This window comes from Papio anubis, chromosome 14 (genome assembly GCF_008728515.1).
Source record: "Papio anubis isolate 15944 chromosome 14, Panubis1.0, whole genome shotgun sequence".
In the NCBI taxonomy this organism is placed as follows: domain Eukaryota; kingdom Metazoa; phylum Chordata; class Mammalia; order Primates; family Cercopithecidae; genus Papio; species Papio anubis.
In genome coordinates, this window is record NC_044989.1 from 56329870 (window position 1) to 56344491 (window position 14622).

The 14622-nt window shown below is 36.6% G+C and overlaps 1 protein-coding gene across 2 annotated transcripts in view; it reads right to left on the minus strand.

The window, feature by feature from the left end:
• Positions 1-358: 358 nt before the first annotated feature.
• The window catches only part of EFEMP1 (EGF containing fibulin extracellular matrix protein 1), a 57005-nt gene continuing 42741 nt past the window's right edge, over positions 359-14622 (minus strand). For both annotated transcript variants that reach the window (XM_003908671.4, XM_009184229.3), the window contains exons 6-11: positions 11473-11592; positions 10356-10475; positions 8690-8809; positions 4729-4852; positions 4449-4644; positions 359-991 (exon numbers count right to left, since the gene is read on the minus strand). In XM_003908671.4, coding sequence (XP_003908720.1) covers positions 830-991; positions 4449-4644; positions 4729-4852; positions 8690-8809; positions 10356-10475; positions 11473-11592 — 842 coding nt within the window. In that variant the 3' untranslated portion in view covers positions 359-829. The remainder of the gene's footprint in view (positions 992-4448; positions 4645-4728; positions 4853-8689; positions 8810-10355; positions 10476-11472; positions 11593-14622) is intronic.

Here is a 14622-nt window from a genome sequence, read left to right on the forward strand (position 1 = left end):
CCTTTTATTCATTTTGTTCTGCATCTTGTGGAAGTACTGAATTCAGGGATGTTATTATATTTTCCAAGTTTGCTTCTTCAGGTCAGTTGCAATGTGGTTTAGAAGGAATTTATTTTCTCATATCCTCCCCATAGATTTCTCAATAGTATAATTTTCTAGGGGATATCTGGTTCATTTTGGGAATTCTGGAAAATTTTGCTTACTGTTTTTTACCAAATATTCACAATCTAAAATTTCTGACAGAATTAAAAATACCCTACAGAAACCAGCATATTGTACAACAATGATTTATTACTATGTAATGAACAACCACCTTTTGGCTGGTCATGAAAATAAAAACCAACACAAATATGGCAGATCCCCATTTTCTAAAGAAATATATCTTTATTGACCTTTTCCATTTTCTTACAAAGCAGTTAAAAACTCATTCTTACCCTTGCATGCTACTCAATGGTTATGATGGCTGCCTCCTTATGAGACTGTTAGTGGAGCTCTAGTAAGTTTCCTTAAGCACCACAGAAGATCATCATTGCTTGGTCCCACTTTTACAGGAAAGAATCCAAGTTTCACCAGACAGTGTATACTTAGCTCTCTTGAAGAAGACCAGTTTAGTGGATTAATGTCTAATTTACATACAGTAATAAAGACAAACTTTGAATCTTTACAGATTAAATGCCCACTTTATACCATGGTGTAATTGTTTGAATTATGGGTGAGTGTACAGTATAGAGATGTAGATGCACTAGATATATCTATAAATAAAATAGTGCTTTAAGGTAACAATATTCTTTGGCTGACTTAAATGCCTGTGGTTGACTCTTATAAAAGACTAAAATGAAAATGGCCCCACTATTATTGTCAATCTTAACACAGAGCTTGTGCGGAAGGTCCCTATACTGCTGACTGTCAGCATCTCCAGGTCCACGATATGTTCTCTTGGTCCTGATAATGACTTCACGAGCACAAGCATTGCACTTACAGGACTTGTTTGCTAAAATAAAAGAAAAAAGAGAAAGGAAAGAATAATTTTCCTTGCATTGGAGTTTCTATGCTTTGTTAGTATACCTCCTATAAGAATTAGGGGGAGAATTTTGAGGGTGGTATACAAGAGCCACTACTTGGTCCCTTCTTGGTTTCAACTCTTCTTGGCTCTTATCCCTTTTCTAATACAGTCATTAGTTCCAACTTCCAAGGACTTGCTTTTTTTTAAAAAAAAAAAAAAAAAGTTCTTTGTTTTTGATTCCTCCCTCTCTGTTAACATTTTTCTTCACTTTTATTGAGAAGTTATGGACTTTACAGAGACTAGAGCTTAAGTGAGAATCTGATAATTTCTGAACTTGTAAACAAAGTTGTCACTTTTCATTTTCTCAACATTGTGCATCTGTTTACATTCTAGTAAGTAAAGAGAAATGGAAACAGTTTTTCAATAGAATGTGGTAAATGCTAAGATATATGGGGTTACCCAGGGCACGTATGAAGGTACATAAATGTGTATGTATACAGGGAAGACAAAGAAGAGCCCTGAAGCACTGACAGAAAGCTTTTGAATGCCTGAGGAGAGTCACCAGGGACAACTGAAAGTTTTGTAAAGTAATATGTTCAGAAGAACTGGGTGCAGTTTCATTTTGATGAAGAATGTGATGGGTTCTTGTGAGTGGAGGGGGATGAGGTTGGAGAGGCAGGTAAGTGTATGTGTGAGTTTGAATGCCAAGGGATAGAGTCATGGATTAGGATTTAGCAATTACCTCAATGGGTGGACATTAAACCAAGGGAGAGAATGCTTTGGTTAGGTCTACTTGCTATATACTCATGAGCAGCTTGCGACCCTCTGCTGCAGCAGTCAGCATCTTTCTGATCACTTGTTCAGTGTCTTGACTACAAGCTCCATGGGGGCAGGAACTGGCTTGGGTTTATTCATTTTTATGTCTCCAGGATCTTCCATGGTGCATACCTCTTGTAAACAATAGTTGTAGGTAATAATGACACCTTGAAGGTGTTGATTGAATTAATGTATTCATTTAAAATATTTTTTTAGCATCTGCTATGTGCCAGCTACCATTCCATGTGCTGAGGATAGAAGAGTGAACAGACAGGTGTAGTCTCTGCTCTCATTATGCTCATATTCTAGTGGATGACATAGTTCAGTGAACACTAGACTAGGCAGTGATAGGGCTATGAATAATAACAGTAAGGCTCAGTAAGGGAGAAGAGACACTGGGGTACTGGGGGGTATGTTGGATATTCAACCTTCAATTTCATGTACTTTCTTTACAATATGTTCTCTTTTCCAGGGAAGATGGTTTTCTCAGCATTTTCTCAAAAGGAATATAAATCAAATTTTATATTTATCCTTTCAGGAATCAGGCTGCTCATGACTATCAAGAAACCTTCTTTGACAGCCCACGTTTTATTTGGACCCTGGAATCGAGCACAAAATTGCCCCCTTTCTATTTTCATAGATGTTAATTTTTTCTACACAGTAATATTTAAAGTTCCTTGAAATCAGAAAATGTGCATTACATGTCCTTGTAATTCCTCATGACACCTAGCATGGAGCTGAGCATGTAGTAGGTGCTTAATTAAGCTAATTAATTAACCTAATTAACTTATTTAACCTGCTGTTGATGCATTTCAATGCCCTCTGCACAAGTAGAATTTTAGTGGAGAAACTGTAGGGTTTGATCCAAGTACTTTTTGAATTATGTGACAAGAAATAGTCTTGAAATGTCTATTTTTATTATTTTAAATAATTTTTTTTTCAAATAATTTAACATTATTTAACTCTGGAACTATCAAAATTGGCAATGTTTTATATCAGTCATGAGAAGAAGGATTTCACTGGAGAAAAACACTGTATTTTTATTTGAAAGTATCAAGTCAGTAAATGCACTGATATGAATAGTAAGTAACTGTAAAAGTGCCATGTTTAATTGCAAAGGAAAAACACGTTGGAACTTTGTTTCACTCTTTGGTTATTCTGCTAGAAAATTTTATTTTCTTACATTATGGCTAAAAGTTCAAAATAGAAAATTATTTTTAAAGATTTTGTTATTTAAAAATAATGTTATTTGTTTAGGCTAGAATTAGTTAATTGGCAGTATCTGAACTGTGTAAAATTCACTCAGTGGAAATTTCTTATAAATAGCAAGAATATGTCAAATTTAAAATATCAAATGTTAAAGAACTATATTCTTTTTTGTTAGAAAAAATAATTGTAATAGATTGCATTTTGCATTGGGTCTTTCTTTTCAGAAGTTGGTCATGAGAAATTAATCATTTTCTAATATACTGGCAAAGAAATAGTATCACATAACTCTGGAGCTATATGGGAAATTAATATATCAAAAAACAGGATAAATGGGTAAACATTAAAAATCTGTAAACTGTGCCACAAGGACGAATTTCCCAATTTAATTCATATTCTCAAAATGAAATATTGGCTTTAAAATTTGATTAAAAATAAAGAGTGCCCAAAGGAGTTTTGAGAAAATTGTAACTGGATGAATAACATCATTAGCATGAAACAGTTACCGTAACTCTGCAAACTACTTGGTAGGGTGCCATCATTTTCACATGAAGTGGTGAGCCGTATTTAAAATATGTCCAAATTTTAACCTAAAATGAACTTGCTGAGATTTTGTAGGGAGACTGGAAGGCTGAGGCTTTGGGGTCAGGGAGACCAGCTCAGAAGCCACTGAAGGGATCATGGAAATGACAGGAGCCAGTTTATGGGAAGAGACATAGGGATGTGAGGAAGCAAAGATAACCCAGGAGACAGTGTGAAGAGGGAAATGGCAGAATTCAGAAAGTAGATTTCACACAGGCAATGAAAGATAGGAAGGTGACTCCATACTGTCAGCCCAGAAGTTTGCAAGAATGGTACAACTACTGACACATACTGTGCGGGGAGGTGGGGTCACTTCTCACATACTTACAGGTTTCAGTTTCAGTGTGAATGTAAACTGACTTGTGAATGTAACAATGATGAATTCATGATTTCTGGAAAACTCTTTAGGAGCTCCAGTAATTATTTTGGATTTGAATTATATGTATGCCTATATATAATTAATTAACCATCAATGATTAGTGATACCTACTTAGGGGGTGTTTGGGGCGGGGGGATGGGAGGCTTGTATTTTGGTAGTCACACACAACTCCATCAGAGTCTGCCAAACTTAATATTTGAGTGACTTCAGGGATGCTACTTAAACTTTCTGCATCTCACTTTTCTCTTCCGTAAAAAATGGAGATGAATATTAATATCTATCTAGCAGTGTTACCAAGAGGAATAAATGAAATAATGTACCTGGAAGGGTTACACAACGCCTACACATAAGACTCTTCAAATGTTTGCTTTCCTTCCACATGTGGATACCACACAGCAACAACAACAACAACAACAAACTCCCATCTTTCTCAATAGTTAAGGCTGCCTTCAGGATACTTACTCGTAGGTAGAACTCTCCATTTTCATTTCCAGATTTAATCCGAAAAGTATTGATAGTGTTGGCATAAATAGTTGTGGCCTGTATCTGGAAGATGTCCGATGGCACAGACCTATCAGATCGGATGCTCATGTATTTGTAGACTATTGACTGGGGCAGTTCTCGGCACATGGCATTTGAGACTGGGCAAACACATCGGCTGCAGAGACAAACAAAAGTAGTTAGCAGTTTGGCTTGGTAAGACCAGAAAATCCTCACTTTCAAAAGTTCTGATTTTTCTTACTTCTCTGGTGTTAGAATGTAGGGATCTTGACAAGGATTTCGTGGATAACAACGGAAGCCGCCATGATAATTCCAACACATTTCATCCTCCCGGCATTCATTTGTGGTCTCACACTCATTTATATCTGTAGAGATGTAGGGTCAAAGAGTTTACTAACTAAACTAATGAACTGATCTAATTAAATCATATTACTGGCAGATTCTGTTTGCAAGGAAGGAGGTGTGAGGGCATCTGGACTGTGTTCAACCTGCTTTTAGACACAAGCCTGGGTGTTCATTGCATTGAATTCAGGACAGATAGAGCTGAGACATTCTAGGCAGATTAATATGTGTCATTTCGTGATATTTTATCCAGCACCTCTTGTTCATCTGTTGAATTCAAAGCCCAATGTTAACCATTGACTCTGCCTATATAAAAGTTAAATAAACACCAGTTCCTGTCCTCAGGGACATTATAATTAAGGGAATATGTATATGGTTACTTAGAAAGTAAAATGGAATTAAGTAAGAGACAGATAAGTATACTGGGGGATGTGGAGCAGAGTTGGGTCATTTTGCCAGAGGGATTAGGGAAGGCTGAAGGAAGGAAGAGGCATCTCAACGTGATCTTAAAGGGTGATGGTTAGATGGAGTTTTCATGGCTGGGGCAGGGAAGCCTTTCCAAGCTGAGAAATCAGCAAGCATAAACTATGGAGGGCAGCTTACCATCTCTTTCAGGAACTCGGGAGAAAGGAGAAAGCTAGAAATGTGGTTTCAGTAAGCTGAAGCATGCTGGGAGTGGATTATTACTGTCCGGAGGAAGCACAGCACAAGAAGTGAAACTATGAAGTGTTCCACCTCGTAGAGCATAGCAATTTTAGGACTGTAAGGAAAAAGAGGAAGTTAAGGAAGAGGCTGTCAGTGGAGGGAGACAACCCAGGAAAAGGCAGTGCCAAAGAAGTCAGAGGGAGAGAGAGTCCCGGGAAGAAGGGCTGTGTTTACCTCAGGCTGGACAAAGATTGACTTTAGATTTGTGAATCAGAAGCCTCCAGATGACATCTGAGAGAACAGTTTTACTAGAGAGCCATTACATTTATAACAACAATACAAACAAAATTAATATCTACATCTCTATGTCTGTCTCCCTTTACATTTGAATAGTGATTTATATTTTATTCAATGTAAACTTTTTCTGAATCATTCCTTCTCCACAATGAGATATTTTCATTCATGAATTTACTAATTCCGTGAGTAATTTACTGAATCCTTACTTTAAGCCAAGCATGGGCTAGGTGCTGGGATATGGTCTCTTTTGAATTTCATATCTGGTGTTCTTTTTTAAGGGCCTTTATTGCTTTCTGCTTTGCATTATTGAAATCTGCGTGTCTAGCTTAACCCTTCTATTAGCTTGTAAACTCCTTGAGGGCAACGGTTATTGTACCCATCTTTTAATCCTTTAATCACCTAGCATTAATGCAATAGAGCACCTGGCTTTTAAGAAATAATAAATTGAACTAAGTTGCTCTTCACGCAAACTCTGTGGAGGTAGGTGAGAAAGATATTTTCACTTGATATGGATGAAAAACAAATAAGGGTTTAGTGGCTCATTCTAGTTCACATACTCTAAATAATTCATGCCTTGACTTTGGAGGGAAAAAAAAGTATTTTAGCTTCTAAACTGGCTAAAGTTATCTGGAACTCAAGAGGAGACTGGAAAAGCCAGGTAGTCTCCAGGAGACAGTTACAAAAAGTGTCTTCTTGGGCTGGCTATGGCTAAAGAAAGAAAACTTAGATTCTTCGGATGAAATCACAATTGACTTATCCTTTCAGTATTTTCCACTTTTTTGAAAAATAAAGATGCTGTTTAGGTACAGGGAAAACTAATACTGATTTGTTATATGGAGTCCAACAGAAGCAAAAGACAACTTTATAATTTCATTTATTACTTCCAGTAATGTAGAGCCTAGCATAATCATCACCTTAATCATTCTGGAAAAATTTTCAGAAATTAATACTCTCAAAATATTTGATGAGTGTGTGTCTATGTGTATGTGTATTCTTTGTCTCTCTGTCTCTCTCTCCACACACACACACACATGCACACACACACACACAGTTTTCATTTGTATAGGCCTGTGAAATGAGAACAGTTATTTCATCCCCAAAATAAGTCTTTGGAGAAAGTTAAGAATCCAAACCTTTTCAATTTCATTTTATTCCTGTGGACAAGGCTCAAAAGGAATGATTTCAGTAGGGGAAAGCAATTGCTTTATACTTTAGAAGAATGCTAACTCTTTTTCACAAAAAATGTTTTGGCTTAACCAAACATTCTGAAGCTGCATATCTTCAACATACAACATTTATGAATCCCCCACTTGCAACTTTAGTGCATTTTCCACCTTTAATTACAATAAATATAAATGTTTCCAGATAGATAGGCTAAGCAGGTAGGAGCCCACTGTGCATTAATCTGCTTCTATCTTTTGCTGAGCATCAAATCAATTTTTGATTAGAAACACATAGATATTTGTTTGAAGGACTCCAGAGAAATTTGTTAAGACATTCCACTAGCTAACATTTTCTTGCATATAATATGCATGTTGAAAGTCGCAATTAGGGTTCAGTAAGTAAAACCATTGGAATGCAATGTTTTCCCACAATTAACATTTATAAAGTGTGTAGTAACCTGGAACGGGTTATAAAGATGTTCATTGTGCAATGAACTACATTCTGATTATGCTCATACTCATTGGTAGGAGTCCAGTTGAATAATTGTGTGCCTATTATAAAATCCCAGGTCATAGATTTCCTCTGAGTTAATACTTTCCTGTAAAATCATGATATAGACTGAGAATCCCCAGTGTCTCCTTTCCTTGATCTTTTCTTTTCTTAACAGGATCTTTATTGTCCTTGTGTGCCTTTACTCCAACTCTGATTAAAAAGGACTCTCTACAGAAGATTTACTACTGGCCAGTTACATTGGTAAGTAAATTTCATAAAAACACCTTGACTTGTACAGCCTTTATAGTTTGCAAATTATTTTTATGTATGTCATTCCACTAAATTCCCACAACTCCCTTTTCCAAATGAGGAAGCTGAGGCTCAAAGCAGTTTGATAATTTGTTCAAGATTGTGCAGACCGAATACAGTGGAGCTGGGATTCAAACAAGTTTTTTGTCCTCAAGTTCGGTCATTTTTTTCATTCTTTTGTTGCTTTGTGTAAATTTAAGTGTTTGTACTAACTTTTCCAGGATTTTCTACATTTTTGATTTTATCTGACAGTCCTTTCCCTGTAAAGAAAATTTTCAACTACATGCAACATTGGAGGTAGGGTCCTTTTTTTTTAGATTTTTCTGAGACTCTGAAATCATACCATTATAGGGAGTGGCCTCTTCCACTTTTGTATAGTTGTGAAGATCATCTGAATGTTTATTTTGAAACTAGACCCAAGGTCATTAGCTACTTTGGGGTTAGTAGTTTTTCTCTAAAATATTCAAATATATTTTACGACATATTAGGCTGACTTTTCTCAGCACCTACATTCTTACCCAATTCATAATTCTCGTGTTTTAGAGAACTGAGACTGGATGGAGATATGTTTAACTCACATATTGAGCTTATGCTCTATACTCAAACTCACAGGTGAAACATTTTAATAACTGAATCTTTTCCAGTGGATGATTTGAAGATGTATCTCAAAGAGATTATGTAGGTTACATAGAAGAAATATCAATATTTTATTAAAATTATTTATCTTTGAAGGATGAAAAATGATTACTCTGAATTTCAAGGAAAGTCGGCATAAGCATAGAATTGCCTCTTTATGAGATGTATATATTTTATGATGAACAGGGGAAAAAAGAGCTTAAATTGTATATTCAAAGTGGGAAAAATGAAAGTCTATGGGAGAATCCTGTAACAACTTCTCGTCTCTTCCTGGTTAAAACTAAATACCTAACATATGAAAAAAAAAATAAACTTACCTTGACATGTTCTACTTCTCACCACTTGGTATCCCTGGGGGCACATACATGAGAATTTCCCAGGTTCATTGACACACTGATATTGACACAGGTAGCTTGAGGTTCTGCATTCATCAATGTCTGTCGAATCAGACAAGAGCAAGGACACAGAGTTGAAAAGCTTATGCACCACTACTTTGGATATATATATATACACACACACACACACACACACACACACATATATATATAAAGATTAAAAATATTTATATTAAAATAATTATATATAATTAAAATTATATTTTAAGGAGAAAAATTATATCTGTATATATAAAGAGATCTGGCTTCTGATCCTATTCCTGCTACTGTGTGACTTGGGCACATTTCTTAAGTTGCCTGGGTTTCGTATACACACACACACACACACACACACATATATATATTTTTTCCTGCTCAACAGTCCCAGGGAAGTAATATACTTTTGAGGTGAGCTAAAGAGAGTAAAAATATTGCAAATTCTGAAATAGAAATACAAAACTTTATAAGCAGCTGAAAGGTAAATTCTAACAATATCAGCTTATTTCCCTCTATGACTTCACAGCACAAAGAGTTTTTCTTATCATGACTTTTACTGAATTGTTACTCACAATTTGGCTAATCCTGGACCTAACTACACTACTGAATGAATTGGCTTGTGGTTGATGGTCTTCATTTTGGACTCTGCAGACCCATCCAGGATGTAGAGTTCATGTTTTTCTTCTCAGAAATTGGGTGACTTTGACACCAAGTTCATCAGAGCTTTGAACTCCAAGTCCCCTAACCTGTGCAAGCTTCCAGAATGACAACTTGGCAGGTGCTGGCCTTCAGGGGAAGAATGCTTTGCATTTCTGAATAGTGATGTCCCTACAATTTACTCAGAAGGGCAGAGGCAGCTGTCCTGAGGTAGCCTCTTTCAGTTTTGAGCGTAATGGCATGATGTGAGGCTTCTCTCGTTAGGGTTCGAGCTTTGTGTAAAGCTGAGTGAACTGTGAGGAGGTCAGGGACATCAAGTGTCCGTGGCATCCCCCTCAGGATGTCTAATACCTTTTGAATTATACAACAAAATGTGCACATGCAATGGACTCTGAAGGTCATCATTCTAGTTAAATGACCCTCCTCTTGTTCATGTGGAAAGTGAAACCCAGGCGACTTAAGAAATGTGCCCAAGTCACACAGTAGCAGGCACAGAACCAGAAGCCAGATCTCTTGATTTTTATTTTAATATTTTGACATGCACTTGGCTATTCTGAAACTTAAATGTGCACACCAGTCACCTGGAGTTTTTGTTGAATGTAGATTCAGACTTAGAAGGTCTGAGTTGGAGCCTGAGATTCTGCATTTCTCATAAGCTCCCAGGAGGTGCTGACACACCTGGTCACTGGATAATACACTGAGAAGCAACATGCTAGAGCACCCTTTCTAATTATTAGGGCCAGCCTGCACCTAATATTTCAGTTATTTTACTTCCTTTCCTTTTTCTTGGTAACACACTAAAAAGGCAATGTAACAACTGAACTACATTAACTGGATTTCAGAACAGAATTCCCATGGGTAAACATTTGTTTTCATAAATGGGTACATAATCAGATAAAACAACAGCAATCACAGGGATTGGACTTTATTCCATACTATCTGGGAAGAGTTTTACCTTCACAGTTGAGCCTGTCACTGCTTAGTTCATATCCTTGATTGCACTGACAGATGAATGAACCAAGAATGTTGTAGCACTGCTGAGCACATTGATTGCTGGCATCACATTCATTTATATCTGAAAAAAAGTTTTTAATATGTATATATATATATATATAGAGAGAGAGAGAGAGAGAGACTTTAAACACATGCTTGCTCTTTTGTACCTATGTCATCTGCTGATAAATAATTCCCTAGCTGAATTATTTGCCCTGCAGAAGCTCACTGGAGAACATCCATTTAGGTTTCATATTTGTTGGAACAACTTCAAACGTCTGTCATATATTTCTTTTGGAAATACCAAAATATTTTTTCTAGGAATGACAGTTAGTTTGATGTTTGATGAATCTTTCCAAAGGAATTTAATGCTTCTAATAAATATACATTCCAGTATCTATTTTCTTTTGTTGTTGTGCAGATACAAAATGCCAGTTCTATAAATAATTGATATAAGACACTTACACTGATATGGTCTCTCAGCATGCTGTACTGAAGATTTATCTGTGCTATTTATTACTTTTTAAATGGGTTCTGTTAAATTCCATTACAATTATAACATAAGCCTTTGAGACCCATACAGAGTTTTGCAATGCTCTAAAGCACTGAAAATATTGTGAAAAGGCATTTTTCCTACACTAGATTTTTTCCAAGTCATGCCAATCTTTTTAATTGTGTGCCGTGACATTGCATTCTGAAAGGGGAGAAGAAGCATGTAAAAATCAGATGCACTTGCAGTGGCAAGTTTATATACTTGAACTGGTAGTAACCTCTTTGGCACTTTCAGTATTATATCACACACTTTTGACTAATTGGTGTATGTATATCAATTGATTTGTAGTTTTAAATTTGTTGATATAGCCACAAAGGAGAACTAAAACCAAAGTTAAAAAGTTTTCCATTCACATCTTGATGTGTTTTAAGACACAGATTGGTTATTATCTTTTAAGCTTTATGATTGCTGAAGGGAAGTCGATGGAAACTATTTACTCAAGAACATAGAAAACTGGAAATACTGCAACATGGCATGGGGTTTCCTTTTGTGAAGACAGAAATCAGCAAGTTCTCAAAAGGCTTACCTACGCAGGTATAGTTGTTTGCTGCCAACTGAAACCCAGGACTGCACTGGCAATAAAATGAGCCTGGTGTATTCACACATCTTTGGTGGCAATATGGAGGGATGGTACATTCATCTATGTCTAGGTTATCAGGCACATACACAAAGAGAACAAAATGATTGAATTAGCATTGCTGTTTGCTTTCAAATTCTCTGTAAAGCATTATCTAGAAAACCTATCTAGAGAAAATCTCTTTTTAAAAGGAATACTTTCCTATTTTGTTAAAATTAGGGTATATATATATATTTTAAATATACTTCATATTCTGCAGTTAAGATGTTAAGAACAGAGACTCAATGTTCATGCCATTCAGTGGTAAATAAACTTGGTGGGTGGATTGAGATTTAAAGAAAAAAAAATAATTGAGACTATTGTACATATATATAAGATGTCAGTTTGGGGAGCTAAAAGCTTATGTATAATTACAGAAGTGAAAAAGAACTACTGAAGCACATTGTGCAGCACGAAACAAAGAAGAAAGAGTTGTGGGCTGTGCTCAACTGGTGACCTTGGCTAAGTCACTTATGCCTTCAGTATCTTGTTTTTTTGTTCTGCAAGATGTGGATAGCACAGCTTGCCATGTGTATCTTAGGACGTTTTTGTATATCAAATAAAAGAACACTGTGGAAGAATAGGATGCTAAATAAGTTACCTCTTGAGAGTGCTCTTTTGACACTTTGATGAAGTGTTCCAGCCTGTGTCCTTCTCCTATAAATATTTTCAACTATAAAATGCTCAACTGAGAACTTGCAAAGGAGGATTAACATCTTAGAAGTGTAATAAAATTTCGTTAATTCATGATTCTATACTTTGTGACAACTTCAACATGGCATGTGTAATTTAAAACAACCATTATGCATATACAATGTAACGCTATATAGTGACACTGCCTTGTGGTAAACCCAAACAAAACAAACCTTTATGCTGGGCTCTTTTGGTACTTTAATAACTAAAATTATGGGAAGTAGTGTGCTCAAGTGGCCTCAGGATAACCTGAGTTTGAATCTTTGTTCTGGCAATTACTAGCTTGGTCTTAACCTCTTGAACTTCCATTTCCTCTTCTGTAAGGAGAATTATTGGGAAAGTTATATGACATAATGTAGGCAAAGTTCCTGGCATAAAGCAGGTAAACATAAATGGGAACTAATAAGCTGCAAGATATATTTAATTTAACTTGAATATTGAAATAAATAGTAAGAAGATATTCACATGGCTTTCCCCTTACTTTGTTCAGGTGTCCATTCAAATGTCACCTCCTCAGGGTGGCCACCCTTCCCACCAATATAAAATAGGTTCTTCTGCCCTATCTATTTCCTTACCTTGCTTTAGACTTCTTTGTAGTCCTTAACAGTACTCAACATTGTGTTATGTGTTTATTTGCTTCTTGTGTGTTCCTTCACTATAGTGCATGGCAAATAAGAACTGTCTTCTCCCCTCAACTGTCTTCTCCCCTTGAGATAGAGGGTTTTTTGTCCGTTCATTGTTAGATCTGGAATAGGGCCTCGCATAGTAGGTGCTCAATAAATACTATTTGAATGAATCGAAACTTCACACTAATTAAGAGCAATTTTAGCATAGTGCTTCCTAGTCCTCAGTACTGTCATCAGGTGCTAGTATTGATAGCTAATTTGTATGAGTGGTATTATACTTTCTAATAGCTCCACGAGGACTATGAATTTGTAAAATTTGTTTACTACTATCCCAGTGTCTAGAACAATGCTTGTTACACATTAAGCCCTCAATAACTATTTGGTGAATAAATGATGCATGTCTTCTTAACTAATAAACATTCATTGAACCATTGTTATTTGCTAGCATTGTGTTTGGTACCGCAAGTTTATAATGATAATCACTATACTTATGTTCTGCCCTGTCTGGTATGAAAGACAGGCATAGAACAAATTATTCCATGGAATGAGAAGACCAGCAGTAGAAAGGAGTGTAAGGGACCCAGGGAGCACCATGCTACTTGAAATGTGGCCTGCTGACTGCTGCTGGTTCATGGGCTATTTGGACCAGTCTGCAATGATTAAATACAGAAACTGAGAGTACATGTTTATAAATAGCAATTTGACATTACTACAACATTATTTTTATTGTACTTTACAGAAGTATTGGCCTGCCACAGATTGGAAATTTACAAAAAAGTATCCTTCATCCTAAATTTGAGAAGCACTGGCACAAGGGAGGGAGCAACTAATTATATTTGGGTAGATCATAGCGGGCTTCCCAGAGGAAGTGATCCTAAGCTAGGATTTGGTAGTGAAATAAGAGTTTGCCATGAGGGAATGTTCTTGGTGCTGTAAAGAGCTTGTGTAGAGGCACCGAAGTGTAAGTAACACTGTGTGATGTGTGTGGGGAACTGGTGGAATAAAGCTGGGGTATAATATTATTTTGTAGTGGGGGAGAGGTGTTTATGCAACAGAAATGGACAATGATCAGACTGAGCAAGACCTTTCATGCTCTGTCGAGGAATGTAGACTTGATTCTCTCAGTGAGGGAAGCAGGAGGGAAGACACATGATTAGATCTGAGTTTAGGAATATTTCCTCCTACCACATTAAAAGGGCTGTGACCATATGTTCCATTATCTTTGATTCACCCCACACTAAGTTGGATTAGTTCTTTTTTTCTATACTTTTTATGCCCTCAAATGTTTATTTTCCTGTCTAATACAACGACAAAATTTTGGTATCGCTGGAGTTTTCTACGCACTCTTCTTTTAAATCACAGCTTCATTTACAGCCAATCCTGGGCCTTCCTCAGAGGCTGGGCACTAACCCCAGCATCTAGGCACAGCCCTATGGCAGGCAGAACTGGGCGGGGGCCCACATGGAACTCAGTGTTGACATGTGAACATCAACAGCTCACATTCTCAGGCAAAAACTGACGCTGGTTGTCTGTCCCCACATCCTCACTCTCTGTTCCTAAGAGGAAATATCACTGGTCTGTAATAAGAGGGGGTATGTAAATAAATGGACAGTCGGTTAGAGTTTCATGCCTAGTGCTGGGCCTCATGATTGAGCCCAGAGTACTGTATTTTACTTCACTATCTGCCAGTTGGCTTCCTCACACTTTGTTCTTCCATTCACTCAAAACACATGCATAGAGC